The following is an 18,847-nucleotide window of genomic DNA, read 5'->3' on the forward strand; positions in this document are numbered from 1 at the left end:
CGGCGCGCGGAGGCGGTCATACGGGCTTCGAGTGGCCAATCCATGGACGACGGTCGACACCGGAGTCTTGATCCACATCAAAGTTACTTCATTTCCAATCATTTTCTTCGACTGCTCGCTGAGTGAAGTCGACCGGGTGCAACTTCCTCCCACCCTAGACTTCCTCCATTCGGGCGAGCCCCGGCATTCAATTCTCATCGATTCATGGAAAGAAAAGAACCATGGTAGCTAAGGCGAAAGCGAGAGTGACTAGATGTCAAAGATTTTCAGTGACAAACCATCGGAGGTCATTCAACATAATCCTTTATTTACAAAGCGAGCTTAGCTATCCATCAGTGGTCATTTTCACGGTGATCCGTGTACGGATATCAATAATTCCATCCTCTTCCGCCCCCTCTCAGCATTGCGAATCTTCCTGGGTAATCATCTTGGTGCCAGGTAGAGTCATTCGTCTTTAATACTGGGTTACTGTCTCTAATCCTCCCTCTCATCAGGAGGCGGATCGGTGTCTATTCTTCCAGTCCGGCATCGATATAATACAACTTAGTCCTCGATAGGTGACCCCAAGCTCCCGCTCAACGAGTCGGGATGCTTGCTCGCGACTCCCGAGGCTAAGGAGGAGAAGTTCCGGTCTGAAACATGTTTATTTGGTTCATGATAGGTACATTCGATGAATTCTGAATTCCAGACGCAACATTGTGAACCTACGTGACTTGTTCGAACGGAGTGAAGTATCCGTACCGGGGGAGCCCGTCGCTATTCTCGCATGCTCCGTGAACGAATTCCCCGTCCGCTCTCTGAGGAATGCGACCATCGGAGAATGTTCAGAAAAACGCCAAAAAATCAAGGCCACACGCGACGATCAAAAGTTCAAGTCGTCCCGGAGAATTCTACGCCGAGGGGCTGGTGGAAATCATCACGACTCTCGGTGCGACTACGATAAGTCAGACGCAAACCCTCAACGAATCATCGGAAGTGCTTCCGACTCCTCGAGAGGATCGAAGCTGAACTCGTCGAGAGGACTTCAGGTTACGTCCCTCATACAAGCTGAGCTACGCTCAATTGATTTCCCACCGGAATCGCCCGTCCGCTTCGGTCCGTTCTTTCAACTGTTCCTCGTTTTCTTTGCGAATCGAAATGATGAGTCAGTCAACCAATCAATCAATCATCAATCAGGCTGAGATATGTTGAATGGGATCTCAAGATGAAAAGGCACTGCGACACATCGTTCTTTGCTTCACACCAACTTCTGTTTGTAGTAAAATATTGATTCATCGACCAACTGTGCCTTCCTCGAGGTTGGTGAACGCTGAGATGTATAACTCTGTACACTGTTGATAGATATGAAAAAAGGGGGATCCGGTGCCTGTGTGAGATCGCGGTGTAGCCCCCGCCCCGACTCGATCGGCACCGTTCCTTCCACCGCTGAAAATTCCGGGAATGCAACTCGCGAACGAGTTCAATCAGTTCATCCCTTCGTTGTGACATCAGGATTTTGGTTCATCTTAGCTTCCTAGTCCCTTCGTCCAGCCGTCGTCCCAGTCGACTGCATCGCATCAACGAGCGCGCTTGGAGATTGCCCAGCAGATGCCGCCGCGGTGTCGATGCACTGGGGGACCTGCGCCGACCATTGGCCTCTGGCAACACATTTGATGACAGATGCGCCCCGGAGCACTTTACCTTGCGGACACTCAAATGTGACCGTCTCGTTAATGCGATAGAAGTAACTCACTCGGGAAACGATTCGGGCGCCGCTGTCACCCACGGGAGGGTACTGGCACGCCGGAACACCTGCAAACAACAATCTCCCAGGTTTAAGGCCGAGTCCAGCCGTGCTGCTCCGCAGTCAAGGGGGACTCATTCGAACAGCGCCGAGTAGAGTCAGGCAAGGTTAAGTGTACAGCTAAAGAGGCAGGCAGGCAGGCAGGCGGAAAGGGTCGAGACCCGGCTCAGAAACCGAGCACATAGCACGGATGGTCAGTAGTGTGCGAACTACGTGCTAGTCACGCATCGCGAGACGGTACCTTATCGCCGACTCCCATGCATACATGAGATACTCAGCTCCGGCAGAATTTCGGCTGCCGCCGCCGCCAAAACGTTATACGGCTTCAGCTATGAACATCCTGTCTGACCCCCCATACCATCTGAATACGTGGTTCAGATGGAGAGGATACGAGAAACGATACGCTAACGACGTATAAAAGCGCAGGAGCATTCTCGCCACGCTCCGAGTCAGGAGAGGGATTTCGGGCCCGGAGGAAGGAAAAACGCGGAATTCATATTCAAAGCTATTGAGAGCATGGACTCTGACTGCCTGAACTACATGAACGTGGCATCTACCCAGCTGTTGTTAATTCTATTTTGCTCGAAATCAAATTCCTACGACTGCGGGCGAATCTTCAAACATATGGAGCACGCGAAGACGGTCGAGATGCCCCATAGGCACCAAGGCTAAGAAGCAGCCCACTGGGTGATTTTTGAAGCGACGGATCATCGGATTCCCCAACGATCCACCGCCAGACCCAGATTCGGTTTTAGCCCAGAATCGAAAAACGTGACCCGATGTCGAGGAACCAAATAATGTCTGAGGCGGCCCGAGCCTCGCGTCCGGGCTCGCTTGGCCAGGTTGAGATTAAACTCGAGCGAGAGACCGCGAGAAGACACGAGCCGGCCATTTCTTTCGGGTACCGCACGCAGTCCGCCGAACAAGGTGCTCCCGCCGGACGCCGCATGATCCCGGTCCCGCAGCGCAGTTTCGAGGAACCCCCTTGCGGTCGATACCCTCGGCAGTCGAGAGCGTCGATGAAACATGCAGACGCTCATGCCCGGGCTGAGGATTCACGTATACGCCGTCAGGGATCAAAGAAAACTCTACTCACACTTAGGAACCGGCGCGCTCCAGCGCTCGTTTTCTTGGCAGACGACGATGCCGGTGCCGATCATCATGAAGTCGGCATTGCAGGAAAACTGTATGAGGTCTCCACCACGATATACTTTGACCTCGCCTTCCACCCCCGCTCCGAGAATGTAGCCGTCGTCTGGGGGCTCGAGGGCGTTGCACGATACCGGCTTACAATGCGGAATCTCGGCCGACCAGAAACCGCTCTCTAAACACTCGGCTTCAAACTCGCCTCGGAGCCCGTAGCCTTGAGGACAACTGAAGCTCGCTTTGGCCCCTACGGAGCTGCTCAGAACATCAATGATGAGCAGATCGGATTCCATTTTACTCAGATCACGGCACTCCGTCACTGTACAGGGAAAATCTACATGTTGGTTATTCATCATCACTTGCGCTCAGCTCATCTACGATACATGCATACAATACGTATATCATATGTGACAGGTGTGATCGCAGCCCTCATTGTGCGAGTTTCGCGTTAGGAATTGCAGTCGGGGTCGGAGACCTGATGCATGACTCGCTGATAGGAGGGCTTGCGAACGACCTTCAGACGTTAACGTAATTCTAATTACCTCGGCAACGCGGTGAAACGGCCGACCAGTGGCCAGATGGCAAGCACTCGATCTCGGCTTCACCGATTAGGTTTTGGCCGTCTGGACAGCTGAACGCTATGATCGATCCCATTCTCGTATCGTTCTGACTGACGACGAGGCTCGGATCAGAGACGTTCACAGGGGAACAAGTGACCGCTGCAATCAAAATCACTGTAGTCGAACATATGGGATTCGCCAGTCAGTCACCGCGAGTAGCTCTATATTTGCTCATACGTCGCTCATCCACGACGCATTCCCCAACAGGCGGGCAATTTGAGACGAGCGAGCGACTTCAAAAAGATATCCTGCTCCACCTCCGACAGTTTCGGTCCGAACAGCTTCAATGCCCGATTACTTGGGTACACTCACATTTCACAACGATCTCCACGGTGTGCTTATGACCCATGGGGGTGATGCATGTGTAGCGTCCAGAGTCATCGTCCTTTGCGTGATAAATACTCAAACGGTATTCCAATTGAGAGTCCCGCCCAGGTTCCGTCGTCCAACCCTCGGCGTAACGACGATTCTGATGGCTTATCTGCGACGCGATAATCGAGTAAAATTATGTTGACTATCACCGAGGGCATGAAGAATAATTCTCGTCGCGGAGGTTGGCTTCGAAACCTTTCATGGGAACGGAAATTCTACCATCGATTTTGAAATTCTCACCTCCCATTTAGGCGTTCCATATTTTCTCAACCATAAGCATTCTAGGTGTAGGATGGTCCCTTCCCAGACGATGAGTTTACCGTCGTTACTTTGGGCTACTGGGCCTAGCTGATGTCTGAACAAAATTGTGGGCGGCTTCTCCACTTGATAGGGATGCGAGTATAAGAGTCATTAGATTTCAGAATCTATCTCCGTTTCGTGGAGACTTCAAGGAACAAATTGACGAGGCTAAATATTCCGGGCACTCACAAGCGTAGTCATGTTCTTGGCTCAGTCCGATGCATGAGGTCTTGACTCCAGTCCAGTCACCGAATTCGCAGGTTCGGATGCCACTGCCGATGAGGGCGTACTTGCCTATGTCCTTGCAGCGGAAAGTCAGAGAGGTCCCCGGCTGGAAATCGGGCGTTTCGTCTGCGCCAATGACACGATCACCCTCGAACGCCAGCAAGTTGGGCTCACTGAGCTGGTAGTGGCAAGTCATGTTAGCCCGCAGCTCCTTCGGGATCTGAGAGCTGCTCAGATCTGTAACAAGAGGATCAGAGAACGTTTTCAGGATTGGCTCCGAGGGTTCTCTATCTCACACATCCCCTCGGGTCATTGTTCATCCGCTCGCCGAGCGTGTGTCGGCGCTTCACAGGCGGCGCTTTGTGCTCATTCGCACTTATTTGTGTCTGCTCCTGCCGTCGATCATCCCATCTCAGATTTAGCACCCCTTGAGATTCTGTCTAGGACTGACTCTAAAGCCGGGAAAGTGTTCTCTCCTTCTTCTCTGAGTTTTCACGCTTAGGAGGAAAGCTGATTGCCGACTGAGAGGCCGCCGAGGGAGTCCCTGAGGGAGCATCGGAAAGCGAATTTCTTCTCACCGCATTTCTCGGGACGACCGATCCAGTTGCCGTCTTCGCAAAGGAGCTTCCACGTATTTCGTTCTCCGCCGGGCGTCGATTCGATGCAGTCAAAAACCACTTCGGTGCCGTGAGGGAACTGCAGTGTCCCGACATAGTCAGGGGACTCCGTCTTCTGCATCTATAATGAAATCCTTGCCTTAGCCTCTCTGGCGTCCGTAGATTTCGCAGATCCGAGAATGCATCGATCCGAGAAAGATAATTATTGTGGACCGGCAGGAGTCGGGGGCTTCGTGATTTTGCGGAAATTCGAAGGTCGAAATTTACACAGGTATTTGTCGAACCGTCGGATGATCCAAGGCTCAATAACCTCAGAAAAAAAGTCCAAAGTCGCCGGTAAGATCTTCGATTTTTATTCTTCCCTCGGTGAGGTCACTGCTGGATACAATATGAGCAGAGGGGGACGCAAGGAGTTCTTTTGTTGGTCTAGTTTTCCAGCTGGGCTTGTTGAGGATGAACTGTGCGACCGTGGGTGGAGATTGAGGGGGCGGGGGACGGATGGAGGAGACGGTGGCTCCGACAACAAAGCCAACAAAAAGAAGCTTTCGGCTAAAAGGGGTTGGGACTCGAAAAAGCTTATCCCGGCTGGGAATATGGAGAGGAATCGGCACATGGGACACACACTGTCTCCAAAGCATGCCCGAACCCACCTTTGTGAGACTTTCCCTTGCTGACTTTTCAAGATTTTGCTCGGAAGGAAATACGAGACTCTGGTGAATCCTTTCAGGAGTCGAGCAACTTCTTCTTCCACTCGTGTCCGGATTCCAGTCCCGACGACGGAGCAGCTCGTCTGTAATAGACTCTGGAATTCAGTTCATGCGGGGCGGAGGACAGGGTCTGGACAACGACAACACGGGCAACAGCAGAAGGTCTGAACGAGAATTCTAAGAGCCAGGAGCTTCCCAATCGCACGGGAGCCCTCCCTTGTATGTTCGCCGTGAGAGGCCTCGCACGAGAAATTCAGAGTTATGCATTCCGTTCGCTTTCAAGTCCGACAGGCCTGCAACGATCGCTCGAGAAATAATCTCGGGTCCAGGGGAACTTTCAGCGGAAAATCTCTCCCGAGCCCCTACACCCAGAGAAAAAGCTGTAGCGGATGCTTTCGAGAGAGTTGACGGCCGATTCGATTCTGTCGATACAGGTGCCAATCCATGGGCAGGACCGCGCCTCGACGTCTGATTCCCGGCTACCGACCGTGAGTAGACTCCGACCGGAACCCACGGTACTCGATCTTATCCAAGTCGGTGTAGCCATCAAAAACAGACTTGTATTTCTGTGGTAGCGGCTCGAACGAATTTAAAACGGAGGCAACCCACACAAGCTAGGTGCGCTAATCGTTCGAACTGACATCGACAAGGAGCGGAACAAGCGTACCTGCTGATGATCCGTTTCCGTTCTTTGTTTCCCCCTATCGAGAACTCTCCCGCCAAGGACGTACCTTTATTGAAATTGCCCAGATGGAGACACACGGGTGGGGCTGGAACCAGTTGGCCTTCGGAACACTTAATCGGTTTGCTGGGATTGTTCTTCAAGTACTCGATCTCACAATCGAACTCAACCGAAGATCCATGCGAAAGACTTTCTCCTTGTCGAAGCCCCCCTAGATAATATCCGTTCTCCAACACTGGCAGCTCGCAAGGTTCTGGAAGATGTCGATCAACAGTAAATTAATAACTTCGAAGTTCAGCGGACGGCCGTCGAGCAGCCGAGATGCACATCCTACCCGCGATCAAACGCGCCGAATTCATTCAAGCAAAAGTCAGGGCTGCCCGTATCGACGCTCCAAGCGACTGATAAGGAACGCCATGAATTCATCTCGGCTTGACCTACGCACCTGGGACGCACTCCGGGAACACGACCGCGTCCCAGAGTCCGAAAGAGCACTGTAGATCGTGCTGTCCCTCAAGCTGGTAGCCTTGCGCGCAATGGACGCTAACGATGACGTCGTGCTCGACCGAAGTGAGATGCAACTCCTCGTCGGTCTCCGATTCTTTGAAGCTCATGTGCAATTTTTTAGGTAGCTCGCACGGTACTGAAATGGATGAGGGGTCAGTGAAGAATAGGCTCGACATAACTGGCTCGAACCTAAGGCTCGGGCCGTAACGCCTCGCTTCATCGGCCGAGGAAGGTTAGAGACGGAATCGGCTACGGAGGATATGATTGAGTCTGGCTGACGCCGGGAAGCTGAGTTTCTGACTCGAATGAGCTCCGAAATAAGCGGAATATACATGGAGCGGTCCCCCCTCGATGGCGGAAGACCACGATCGTTTGAGGCGTTCCATGTCCGCTCCGATATTGATACGGAAAGCAGAATCCGAGATTTTTCCCCTTCATCTCGATGAATAAAGCGTAGTATCGGCGAAGCGATATTCACAGCATTCAAATAGCTCCGAAATGACTGACGCCTCCGATACCCCGGCCGCTCTATCACGACCACGGACCCCATGCTGTATGAACATATGTCCATGTCTCGAGACACGCAGGCACCGAACCGTCACTCTTGGCGTCGACGACGGCGACGATTGCGATCGAAGAGCGAGTTCGAAGAGTTCTCCCGATACTAGAGAAGCTCTGACCACCACAGTCTCCGTCCCAGCTAGAAGCAAAATTCTCCGGACAGGCAGCTCGTTCAAAATGTCCTCACTGTGAACAAACCGAGGAACGAGCTTGGATGTATGCCTGCATTCACGACCGATGTTTTCCGCCGTCCATGCTTTCCGGACACGTACCGCGTATGGTCATGTCCTATAGCGGAAGCAGTCGACAGGAATGACCGGAGGAATGTTTCGAGACAGACTGCGCGAAGTCGAGAAATCAATTCTCCGAATATTCCAGCCCTATTCCGCTGAATAACGGCCGAACACATCGGCGAACCTGAGGCTCGGAGAGCTCGAGGCAGTTGTCGCATTCGGAGTCTCTAGTTCTTCCCATATTTTTCCGATGATGAGCTCCGACGGAGAAATGGAATCATCGCGAGTGATTGTCAAGCTCGACAACGGGCCCCTCGAAACAAGTTTTGAAGTTTCGCTCGAGCTCGCGAGCATAGGCGTCAACATTCGTTAATGATGTCTGAGCGTGCAAAAGGGTCGAATTTCGCCGGAGTGTTCCGCCAACAGCCAGGTCAGACGAGTACTTCTATTTAGCGCGAAATTTTTCACCGACGACCGGCTTTCCGGAGGCTATCCGGAAATAACGCACTGCTAGGGGGCTTGGGCCATGTGGGAATAGTAGACCTGCACTCACGAATTACGTCTTCTAAGCGCCGAACAGCGTGACACGGTCCCTGAATTGTTGAGGGAAGGAATACAGCCCTCCCCCTTGGAATAGAGGAATAGCTCGCCTCCGGCATTCCTTATGCGAGGACGCTCGCTTATACGTTTTCCAGTCTACATCTATTATGCAAGACTTTCACATTCGCGATTTCAGGAGCTTTAGCCAGCCAGCAGACCGGCTTGCAGCCCGAGCCGGCGGGATGTATCCCTGCGACAGCGAAATGCTCCCCAAGTCGAGTATTGTGGGATGTAGGGGCGAGCTGATATAACAGCCGCATTGGTTATTCCAATGAAGAGCCAGGTAGGAGCGAAATTGAGTTTTTTGCTAGCCGTCACGCTCGCCCGGGAGCGTTGTCCGATCTGGCGAGTATCGGACGATTGTAACATCTGATCAATCGATTAGGAAGCGCACGGATAACCACGAATTCAGATCCAATATCTACCTCGGTGCCCATATTGGCAGGCGGCGACCATTCTGCGCTTCTTAGTCCGTATGAGTGAATGTGTCATACACCGAGTCTGTATCTGTATTAGTGAGTGAGGAGGTTGCTTGGCGGGCGGGCGAGCGGCGCTCGGTCGCTGTGGAGCGAGCAAGCGGGCGGGCGAGCTGGCGGATGAGCCATGTCGACGGAAAGAGCTCCTTCTCGCAGCCGGTCGAATCATCCTCATGGTAGCAATGTCTCCGCCGCAGCCGGCAGCTATCAATATCCGGAAGCCCCTTCAGGTGGGCGTAGGGGTGGCCGGCCATCCGGATCGCTGTCAGGTGGCTTGTGTACGCGGAACAAACGCTACTAACTCGTCTCGTCCCACGACGGTAAAGCCGGCTAAAGCTGCGAAGCCGAACTTCTGCGAAAGTCTGTCACGGAGAGTCTGTCTCGGACTAAACCCTATGATCCGGATCGGGAGTACAATACGAGATGTATCCTAGCTTGTCTTCTCTGCTGCATATTATGGTGACGAGTCACGTATGGACACGCCTCAAACCTTTTAATACGGCTGTTTAAGACAACCAATGCTTTACTACCGGTGAGCTGTATTCGTTGACGTAGATGCCGACGATTACTGCTGCTGCTGCTGCTGTTAGCGGTACTACAACTCTTTGTAGCGTATTTATGTTTATAGCTTCAGCGAGGAGGCACACCGCCGGCACCCTCATCATCATCATCATCATCGCTGCTGCCATACGATGTTGATTCCTCTTCTCTTGGTTTTTTTGGTCGTCGCCAGGGGTATTGATAGTTTACGATATATCCTCTTTTTCCTCCTCATGGTCCTCCTCGGCCAGTTGTCCTAAACCTTGTGTGTCCTGGCTTTGAGGACATGTTGCGTCAAGCTCCGAGCGTAAGCAGCGAGCAGTATCAGCGGAGTTATAACTTGTCGGTCGCCTTCCCCATAGAACCGGAAGATGAACGGAAGGACCTAAGCAGGCCTCAGCAGCCTCTGCAGGGACCCATCGCGTCCGCCTTGGCCGGATTGGCGGCTCCAGTGGTCTCACCAGCGGGAGATCTGGGAATTCTCGTGAGTTGAACGTGGCTCGAATGGAGCGTGGCTCCAAAACGCAGTGCTTAAGAAGGCTGCACAGAACAGAGAGGATCGGTGTGTTTTCAGCCGGTATCTCCCTGTCTTTCTTTTTCTCGTGCTGGACGCGCTCCGTTAGCCTCCTGTTTTAATAGCCATCATAAATCTGGACCCACCTCTTCGCGGGCCGGCAGCTAGTCTAGGGACCGCTTACAGTTCCGGCTGCCGGTCGGTCGGTCGGTCGACCAGTCGGTCGAAGAGAAAGTTTGCGGCAGTGTTGCTCCCTGTTGCTGGTACCGTTCAGTTTTTCCACGACTTCCGGAGAAGCCTATTATTTCTCAGCAAGGCAGGGCTTGCAACTCCCTTGCACCAGGCCCGAACAGAGCTTTCGTCTGCCTGGATTAACCTTCGTCTCGCTCATCCGATAAACAGTACTATCTCTCGTCGACCGAAGTTCTTCGTTTCGTTCTTATAGTCGGCTTCTCGGAATAGGAGATTATCCCTGACTTCCGACTCCGTCAGACTCTGTCTGCCGCAGGCCCGCTCGCTCCCCGCGGAGGATATAGCGTCCCTCCCGATATCTCGAGCGGGCAGTGTGTTCGAGGTATGCGAATCTAGGCCAGTGCTGCCACATGGTAATGCATGATATAAATGTATCGACTTGATTGACGCTCCCCCATGGAGCATCGGGATCATGACGGCAAAACCACGGTATTGATCATGAAAAAAAGCGAGATAGTCCTGCGAGCCTCTTCTATTTTCTGAACTTCCCTCTCTGGCCTGAGGGAGATAAATCCCAGGAACAGCCGAAGATGGGATGGAGTTTCGACCGATTGCTTTTCGTCCTACCTCCCACGCAGAGACGCTCTCCTGAACAATCGAGTTGCTTATGGAATAGAGCTGCGTCCGATTACATTCTATGCGCATAGATTACTTGATTCCTGACTAATGTAGTTTTACGTACGGGGGCGGCAAAAAGGCTCCTTGGGATCCCAGTTCCCCTCGACGCACTTTGCAGTTCCAGTGACTGCTTCGTATCCTTCTTTGCAGGAAATGCGAATTTGAACTCCGTGGGGAAAACCTTCCGTCGTCACTTCGCGAATCTCTCCCACGCCGATGAGATCCTCGGCGATCGGGCTGCGACAGCGTCCTGGAATCGCTCAGTTTCAATTTGGACAAATAGATACGACGAACGAGCACGACAAGACAAACGGCGCGTTCTCGGAACTAGCGGCCTTACCCGATTTGCGTCTGTGACGTCTGTGGCGAACTTTCTTCGTCATCACCACTAACGCTTCCTTGATGCCTGCCTTATGCTCCTGGAGGCGCTCGCGAAGTCCAGCGTCTCCCTTCATCAGAACCAGCTGGTCAGGAACGCTGCGTACCTGCCGCACAGAAGGATGGGATCCTGGAAATGAACGACGGGACGAAAGTAGAAGAAAAAACTGCGGAAAGACGTTAGTTACCTCGGCGTCGTCCCCTCATCATCCATTTAAAGTTTGCTCTTTCGGACTCTCGAAAGACCCATAGGTCCTTTGGAGAGCAGGTACTACGAAGACGCCCAGGAGTAGTTCTTCGTCTGAACGAGAGAGGAAAGTCTCCCGCGACAGATGAATGATTCAGCAATCTACCCTTTTCCGCTCTAATTCGCTCTCTCCCGCTTTCTCTTAACCTAAATCAGTCCCGATAGATAAGCTGACGTAACGGGAGTGGGGAGTTTTGCAAGTTAACTTTCTTCCCATCCCTTGAAGACTCTCGACGACATTTACGTATAGGGCTTGATATCGGCTTCTCCTTCTCGCCATCCTCAGGTAACCGCTCGCCGTCTCGGAGCTCTCAGTCAGGGAGATCGTGCCAACTCAGAGAAAGATGGACACGGACTTGCCAGCAGGGCTACCTACTTCGGAACAGAGAATGCTCTCGGGAACAACCGTGAATCACTTTAGCAGCCACGGCGGCAGCTTATCCGAGAGTCGGCTTAGAGGGACGGGGAGCCGGGGGACAATAAGTCGAGGAGAACTTACCGGGTGTGCACTGCGGCAATTGGCTGGGACTCCATTGGCCGTCAACACAAGTAGCCCCGACTGGTGCGTTGTGCTCGAGAACATAGCCTCGTTTGCATTCGTAAGTAATCTGCCGGTTATTCCGTACCCGTCTGACATAGGGCCTGTAGTCGTACATACCCATGTTGCCGACCAGAAGTACACGGCCGTGCTCGATAGCACCAGGATAAGGGCAATAGACTGTGTAGAATGAGAATATCCCTTTAGCCAATCGATTGTGTGCGATTCGTCACCCGACATTCGGCTCGTCACGAAATATCAATCAAGCATCCGGAGAAGGCCAATCTTCCGGTGGAGCGATGCCTCCCGAGAGTTTTTCTTACGATCCGTTCGGGACTATGGATATCGCCGAAGTAACAACTTCCTTCTCAGACCTTCGTTCATAGCAATGGGAGAATCGTCAGTAGCGAAGCGAATACTTTTTTCCTCACCTTCTTTACATAAAGGTGTCGGATCTGTCCAGTTTCCGAAATTGCATGTGGTCATATTCGGCCCTTGCAAATCGAAGCCGTCGTCACATTGGAACAAAGCTTTCATGCTGTGGTCTGTCTTCGGTGCAATTACAATGCCGTTTGCGGGGCGGGCAGGAAGGTCTTTGCACCTGCGGGGCAAAAAGAAAAAACGTAATAGGGAGCGTCTTCCACCAGAGGTGAGCTCGAAGGGAGAATCTCGCTCTGCCTCTTCAAGACGCGCTGGGAGCCGGGAGTTTAGCGAGCTCACTCCGAGATTCCGCCCCGCTAATGTTGCGCAGAGCTCATATTGGTGATCGCTTATTTGTTCACGCTCGGCGAGTTTCATCCGCCGACGTTCCGTTAGGCAGAGCCCAGAGCTCGAATGATTCAGAGTGCAATTTTATTGCTCAACCCGGGAGAAAGAGGAGGCGACGACGACGACAACGAAAGACGCTGCCAGAGGACGCAGAATGTCAACAGAAGACTTGTTGAAGGGAACGAAAGTCCTAAGTGTCGCGAATACAAATATTTACCCTGCGGCCTGATTCGCGAGTTTGCTCCTGAACCAATGACGGACTGTCTGATTGATTTGGGGCGCATGCTCTTCGCAAGCATTGTTCCCGCTGGGAATCATCAAAATTACTGAACTTTTTCCCTTACTTAGACGGCGGAACCGGAGGAACTCCCAACTCTTCCGACGATCATTCACCCCTACAGTTCGATTGTTCACATCCGAATATGGAAGTAGAGGGGCCGAGTCCGCACACGCTCGTTGGTCACGCAACGAATGAACGAGCACGACTGTGTATAATCTCTCAGATACGGTTGCAAGAATCTACATGCATTCATCGGATTCCTTCGAATTCTTTTTCGAGTCCATGCCGACTTTCCGCTAAAGACGCTCCCGCGACATCGTTGCGTCCATGAGCTTTCAATCTCTCCTTCTCAACTTTTCCGCAGAGACCTGAGAGCGGTCGACCAACGATCGAGGATGAGCGACGAGCGTTCCGTAAGCCTTCGGGGGCCACACGCAAGTTTGGTCACAATCTCCCGCGGAGCAGTCGAAGATAAAGAAGCAACGCGTCAGGGGAAACTGTGTTGACTGCTAGGGAATCCCTAGTCCGATCCGAAAAGCTTCTTGAATATCAATGAATTGATCCCGCACGTCGGCAAGCCGTTCCCTCTAGGTAGGTTCGTTCGAGTGGATTAGAGATTCAGGAGAAGCAAGGAAAACTTTGTCCCGTGCATCAAGACGTGCTCACCTGGCCGGATTGCACTTAGGCATGTGGGTCCATGTTCCGTTGTTGCATGTAGGCTGCGAGTTATTGTTGCTGAGTTCGTAGTTCTCAATACAAGTCACATTGAGCATCTGCCCGTGCTCTTGCAGAGAGGATGGTCCGAGGGAGACGACTTCTCCGAATTCGATTTCGGGCATTTTGCATGGAGCTGAAATCAGAAACCCAAATGTCAGGAATCGAGACCGGAGCAAGACGAGGGATCAGGGATCTCTGCAATGACGTCACAGCTTCATTGGATCGAGTCTTTCTCGATCCGATCGCTTAAGGCTTGGCGAGTCGCACAAAGCAGCGTGGAACTGATTCACAAAAAGTCGAGTTGGGGTACCCGTAGCTGTTAACTAGACGCCGGAAAGCGTTGCGACATAAGAACGGAGGTCTTAGCCCGACTCCTATAAAAATCTCATTCGTTACCCACTCCTAAAGCGGCTCCCAATGCCTGCCCGCTTTCCCAGGCCACATTTCCTGTTCGACACGTCGGTAAGCCGGTCGACCGACTGACCGACCGGCTTTCTCGGACGGACAGAGGGACGCGCTGTCTCGATGATGATCTTTTCTGACGTCGAAGCCGCCACCGAATGGCTTCGTATCGCGAGAGTTCTGTCTGGCTCGGCAGGACAGATAGCTTTCATGAGATTTCTTTCACATCGGGCGCTCCTTTTGGAAAAAAAGTATTTCGCGCTGCTCAAACGAGAGGAATCATTGGAGCCCGGCAATGGGGGACGGGAGGAGGGAGCAGAGACGTTTATTCAACAGCGCGAGGCGCCATGAAGAGCGGGATCACACGATGACTGCTCCTTGTCTGCCTGCTTGCCCTCCTCTGAGCCTCCCACTGTGTCAGTAGGCACGCTGGAGTAGAGCCGCATTTTTCATCAAAGTTTGCTAGCCCGTCGGAGGATTCACTTAGGCTTATGAGGCAAAGGGGTGGAAGGCAAAATGAGTGCAGTCGAAAAATGACGCGGAATAGCGCCCGACCGCGATGGGACATGTGGACGGCAATTCGTGCAGCTCGACGAATTATCGCTCTGACTGCCACTCCTTTCATGACTTGTGCAAGCGCTGCCCGAACGATCCGTGCTGGCTTCCGTGCCGGCTGGAGATGCCGCTGGCAACGGTTGCCCACGCCAAGGATTCGCGGAGTCGTTTTCTGCCACATTAGACGACACCATTTCAGCTTGTGAGGGATATTCGCTGCAGAAGTCTATAATCTTCCCACCACTCATCGTTCCGCCCTGACACCGAGCTCCACTGAGGAGAGTCGAGGAAGATTGACAGAGTCGATGAAGTGCATTCCGCTCCGCATCGTCTTCATTCGCTCTATCGCGCCGACCCCCCCCCCCCCCGATTTCGCGCCGATCCTTTCCCGATTTCGCGCCCACTGGGCAACAAGTGTCATGCGGATCGAGCAGAGAGTGATTGCAGGGGAGAGCGGGCGGACCCATCGGCTAACGTGAGGGATACAAGGAAGCGGTCGACGCACTTCCGAAAGGTTTTGAACGCTTGTTGCCTCAGATCCCAGAGAAACCGTCTTGCGAGATTGATGGGGTCAGAGACGCTTTATATCCGATCCCCAAAAGCGAACATCGCAGTCCCTCCTAACAAGACGCGGAGAGTCGTAGAGCCCGTCGGGGATAATTTCCTCCGTAACAGCTCGTTGCAGGTGCTCAGCAATCATCGATCAATTCCTAGGAGATCTGTCGAGCTCGATTTGACGTAAATTGTAGGAATTTGTTCGATTCAGTTTCATTTCGGAGCGGAATAATATTTCGACGTCTCCGCCTGAAGCCCAAGGAAGCCAATATTTCGAGAGCGCGGCTCCTCGTCAAGCGACAAAAGGACAAAACGGAATGCTTGTCGACGAAGCTGGCATTCCCGTTTCTGTATCGTGTATGTATATTCAAATTGCATTGTGACAACTTTTCGCGAGTGTCAGGCTGGAGCAACGCGCGGACGTTCGTAAAGTGCAAGATGACTGATGGTCGAGGAAGTTCGCACCACCACTCTCGTGTTGCTGCTTCGTTGTAATGGCGCGAAGATGTCGCTCCGAGACACATTCCGAGACATCGCTGATTCCCCAGTTGGCTGGCGGACAATGCGGACGGGGTCAGGGGCTTCAGTGAGTCAACTTCAAGGAACTCAACCGCTCCGACAGCCTTAATATACCGCTCAATGTCCATACGTCGATGGGAGCGTCATCAGGGACGCGACGAACAGCGGGATCAGTTTTTATTTTTGAAAGGCCGAACTCACCTAGGCACCGCGGGAGCGGATGCGACCAGTTGCCCGTCTCCATACAAATGGCGAAAGTCGAGTCTCCCTCGAACTTCATCCCGTTGTGGCAGTGGAATGTGGCTTTTGCATTGAGATTCGTTCCTCTCAGCTCGACGAAGCCGTTGTACAGTGTGCCAGGATTGTTGCAGTTGATCTCTGGAAAAATTGAGTTTTTCTTCAGGCATTAGCCGTCTCCCAAGCAGCGCCGAAAGTCTGATTCAATGCGGGTGTGGACCCGTCGAACGGAATTCAGTGTTCGTCTCATAGATCCTTCTCGTGCTTATTATTCCCTCGAGCCGGCTTGTATCAGCTTCCCATGAGTTCTAATCCACGAGGCCAGAGGAGCGTGCAACCGGGACACTTCGGAAAAATATGGAATCCGGACAAAGTTCCCGCCATGATTCCGAGGCTTCGATCGCGATGAGAGGGAATATCGCCGTCGATAAGGGAAAATCTCATGCAGAATGATTTCGGGTAGGGGGTAGGAGGAACGCGAGCACGGGGCGCTCCCCGTCGTCGGTGGCAGGATCCCAGCCGGACGACTACTGCTGTCCCGTCGTGGAATCCATCCTCGTTGCCATCGTCCTTCGTTTCTCCCGTTTTCCATCCTCTAGTCTTCCAATGGTTCCCCGAGGACGTAGGTAATCAGCTTATCAGCTCATCCTAAGGCAGCCAACCTCGTCGCGCGTAATTATGTCGAGTTTTATTTTTAGTGTAGGAAGAATCAACCGATCGGTCGCTACCTCCTCCCGGAGCTCCCTCCCGGTAAGAAATGGTCCACTCGCCGCCTCGTTTCATCGTCCATTCCTGTGATTCGGTATTCCCGAAAACTCCGCAAATCATGGCTCCGTCGGAACGAGAGACGATTGAATTCCCGCTCGTCAAGCGCGAGAGGCACAAAGTTCTTAACCTTCCGTCGAGCGGGAGGACACTCCTGAGAGGATCGCTCCCCCGCTTTCCCCGCGTCTGAGAGGATCGTTCCTCGAAAAAAATTTCTGACTGTTCAGGACGATGTATGCGGTCTTTTTCCCCCGAACATCCCACCCTGAGCTCCCTCGCGGGGAAATCGAACATCTCCTCCGAGCGTCCTCTTCTTCGTCCTCGCGTGATCGACGAGCAATGAATTGAGCATCTTGCCGAGCCACAAGTCCTCATTCCGATACAGTAGTACTGGTGGAGGTCGGACGCTCATGGCGAGTGATGCAATTATGAGCTAACTTCGGGTGACTCACGAACAGATCGAGGAAACGATTTCCGACAACGCTATTCTTCCCCGATCCGACAAAGGGCTTCCGTCCCTAGGGAAAACGGAGCCCAAACGGTCGGCTTGCTGGATTCGACTGCCTGAATTAGTAGAAGACACACTCGACCGGCATCTACAGCTGCTTCACCGAATGCTCTTCGGAGACAGGACAAGCGGCAGCTTGAAAGAGAGCCATTCTTCTTTTCGGAAACAGGCGGACCCCGAGAGCTTGTACATCCTTGCTCTAAGCCGACACCGCGGACAGAATCATGCGATCAGCCGAGACCCAGACTACATATACATAAAACGAACTGGATGACGGACTCACCGACGCAAGAAGAAGGACCTCCTTGCCACTCTCGTTTGGCGTTGCATTTCGCGCTCGCTGGACCTTTGACAGTGAAGCCGTGATGACACTCGTAGGTGACACTGGATCCGTATGTCAATGATGTGAATATGGCCCGACCGTTATCCGGATTTGTCGGCTTAGGGCACACCACCGCTGGAAACGTTGAATACGAACGGGATTACACGATTGGGCAGCGAAGCGCCAGGTGAATTGACAAGGAAGCGTGTCAATCATGAACAAGATAGCGGAGACAAATGGGACTGCTCCACTCCATGTGTAGAATCGCGGCCTATCGATGTCGTGGTGACCAAAGACGCTGTTCTCATTCTTGTCCTCCGGTTATGCATCATTCACATATTGCTCACGCGGTGGGCCTCCGCTCCTATTTTGGAGCGTGTTTCGTTGATATCTTATTCACTTAGGGCAGAGAAGACGGCGCTAATGTGCTTCGAAAGTGTACATAAGCGGACGAGTGAGCGTCGCGAAATCAATGGAGCAATTTCGCAGTAAAATCGTGCTCCGAGTGGTTTACGAGCCCAATAGACAGCCGAAACTCCGAACTTCCAGCGCTTAGTGACATGTGTGAGGCCAGGTATGATTCCGAGAATTCCTCTGCCTTTTCTGGCCTGCTACGAAGCATCCGGTATGCCGATCGGTCAATCTAGACTCTCGACCGGCGGCTAGGATCCTAAGCCCAGGGTTTAGTCCGGAAGAGGAATGAGTTCCGGGATAGCAAAGCTCTAGGATATTGAGATATTTGAAGGCTGATCATCTTCGTCATCACCGAATAGGAAAATGACGCCAGCCCCTCGGCCTCCGCAGGACTCCTCTCCGGCCTGCTTCCGATCAACCGCGGACAGGCCTCGATAAGTATGGGGTGGCTGAATCTCTCTTGGAACTGTATGTCGCGGCAACTTGAGCAGGGCTGATCTGGAGAATCTCCAAGGAGAGGAATTATTATTTCCAAGGTGCAGTGGACGATGGATGAAAAAATATTCCGGAGACGAGACCGAGGTGCCGGGGAGCAAGGACAGCGTGGGAGCTTCCCAGTCGACGTGCTTCAGGTGTCGGGAAAAACGTCTTTATTTCAATTTCTTGTCCCCTATAGGCTCGCTGCTAGACAGAGAATCGTTATCTACTAGCGGCACCGGGCAGATATCGAAACGTATCGTGATTTGCTCCACCGAGCATCGATGATATCCTCAGAGGGAATCGTCCATCGACTTACCACCGTTGCGACAAGACGGATGTTTCATACGGTCGCGACGGAGAGCGGATCCCTCAAGGTAACTCTTAGCAAGTCAAGTCATTAAAACCACTT

General features: G+C 52.7%; 1 protein-coding gene across 1 annotated transcript in view; it reads right to left on the reverse strand.

Annotated features, from left to right (window-relative positions):
- Nucleotides 1-1,513: 1,513 nt before the first annotated feature.
- Nucleotides 1,514-18,847, reverse strand: part of Hasp (Hig-anchoring scaffold protein) — a 48,404-nt gene continuing 31,070 nt past the window's right edge. Inside the window, 17 exon segments of the mRNA XM_029111240.1 lie at nt 1,514-1,791; nt 2,880-3,287; nt 3,472-3,648; nt 3,862-4,030; nt 4,162-4,304; nt 4,411-4,683; nt 5,025-5,202; nt 5,714-5,853; nt 6,502-6,705; nt 6,898-7,095; nt 10,818-11,003; nt 11,094-11,261; nt 11,878-12,096; nt 12,348-12,517; nt 13,631-13,814; nt 15,914-16,090; nt 17,506-17,679. Coding sequence (XP_028967073.1) covers nt 1,514-1,791; nt 2,880-3,287; nt 3,472-3,648; nt 3,862-4,030; nt 4,162-4,304; nt 4,411-4,683; nt 5,025-5,202; nt 5,714-5,853; nt 6,502-6,705; nt 6,898-7,095; nt 10,818-11,003; nt 11,094-11,261; nt 11,878-12,096; nt 12,348-12,517; nt 13,631-13,814; nt 15,914-16,090; nt 17,506-17,679 — 3,446 coding nt within the window.

The sequence above is a fragment of the Galendromus occidentalis genome, unplaced genomic scaffold (assembly GCF_000255335.2).
Source record: "Galendromus occidentalis unplaced genomic scaffold, Mocc_1.1 scf7180000077427, whole genome shotgun sequence".
In the NCBI taxonomy this organism is placed as follows: Eukaryota; Metazoa; Arthropoda; class Arachnida; order Mesostigmata; family Phytoseiidae; genus Galendromus; species Galendromus occidentalis.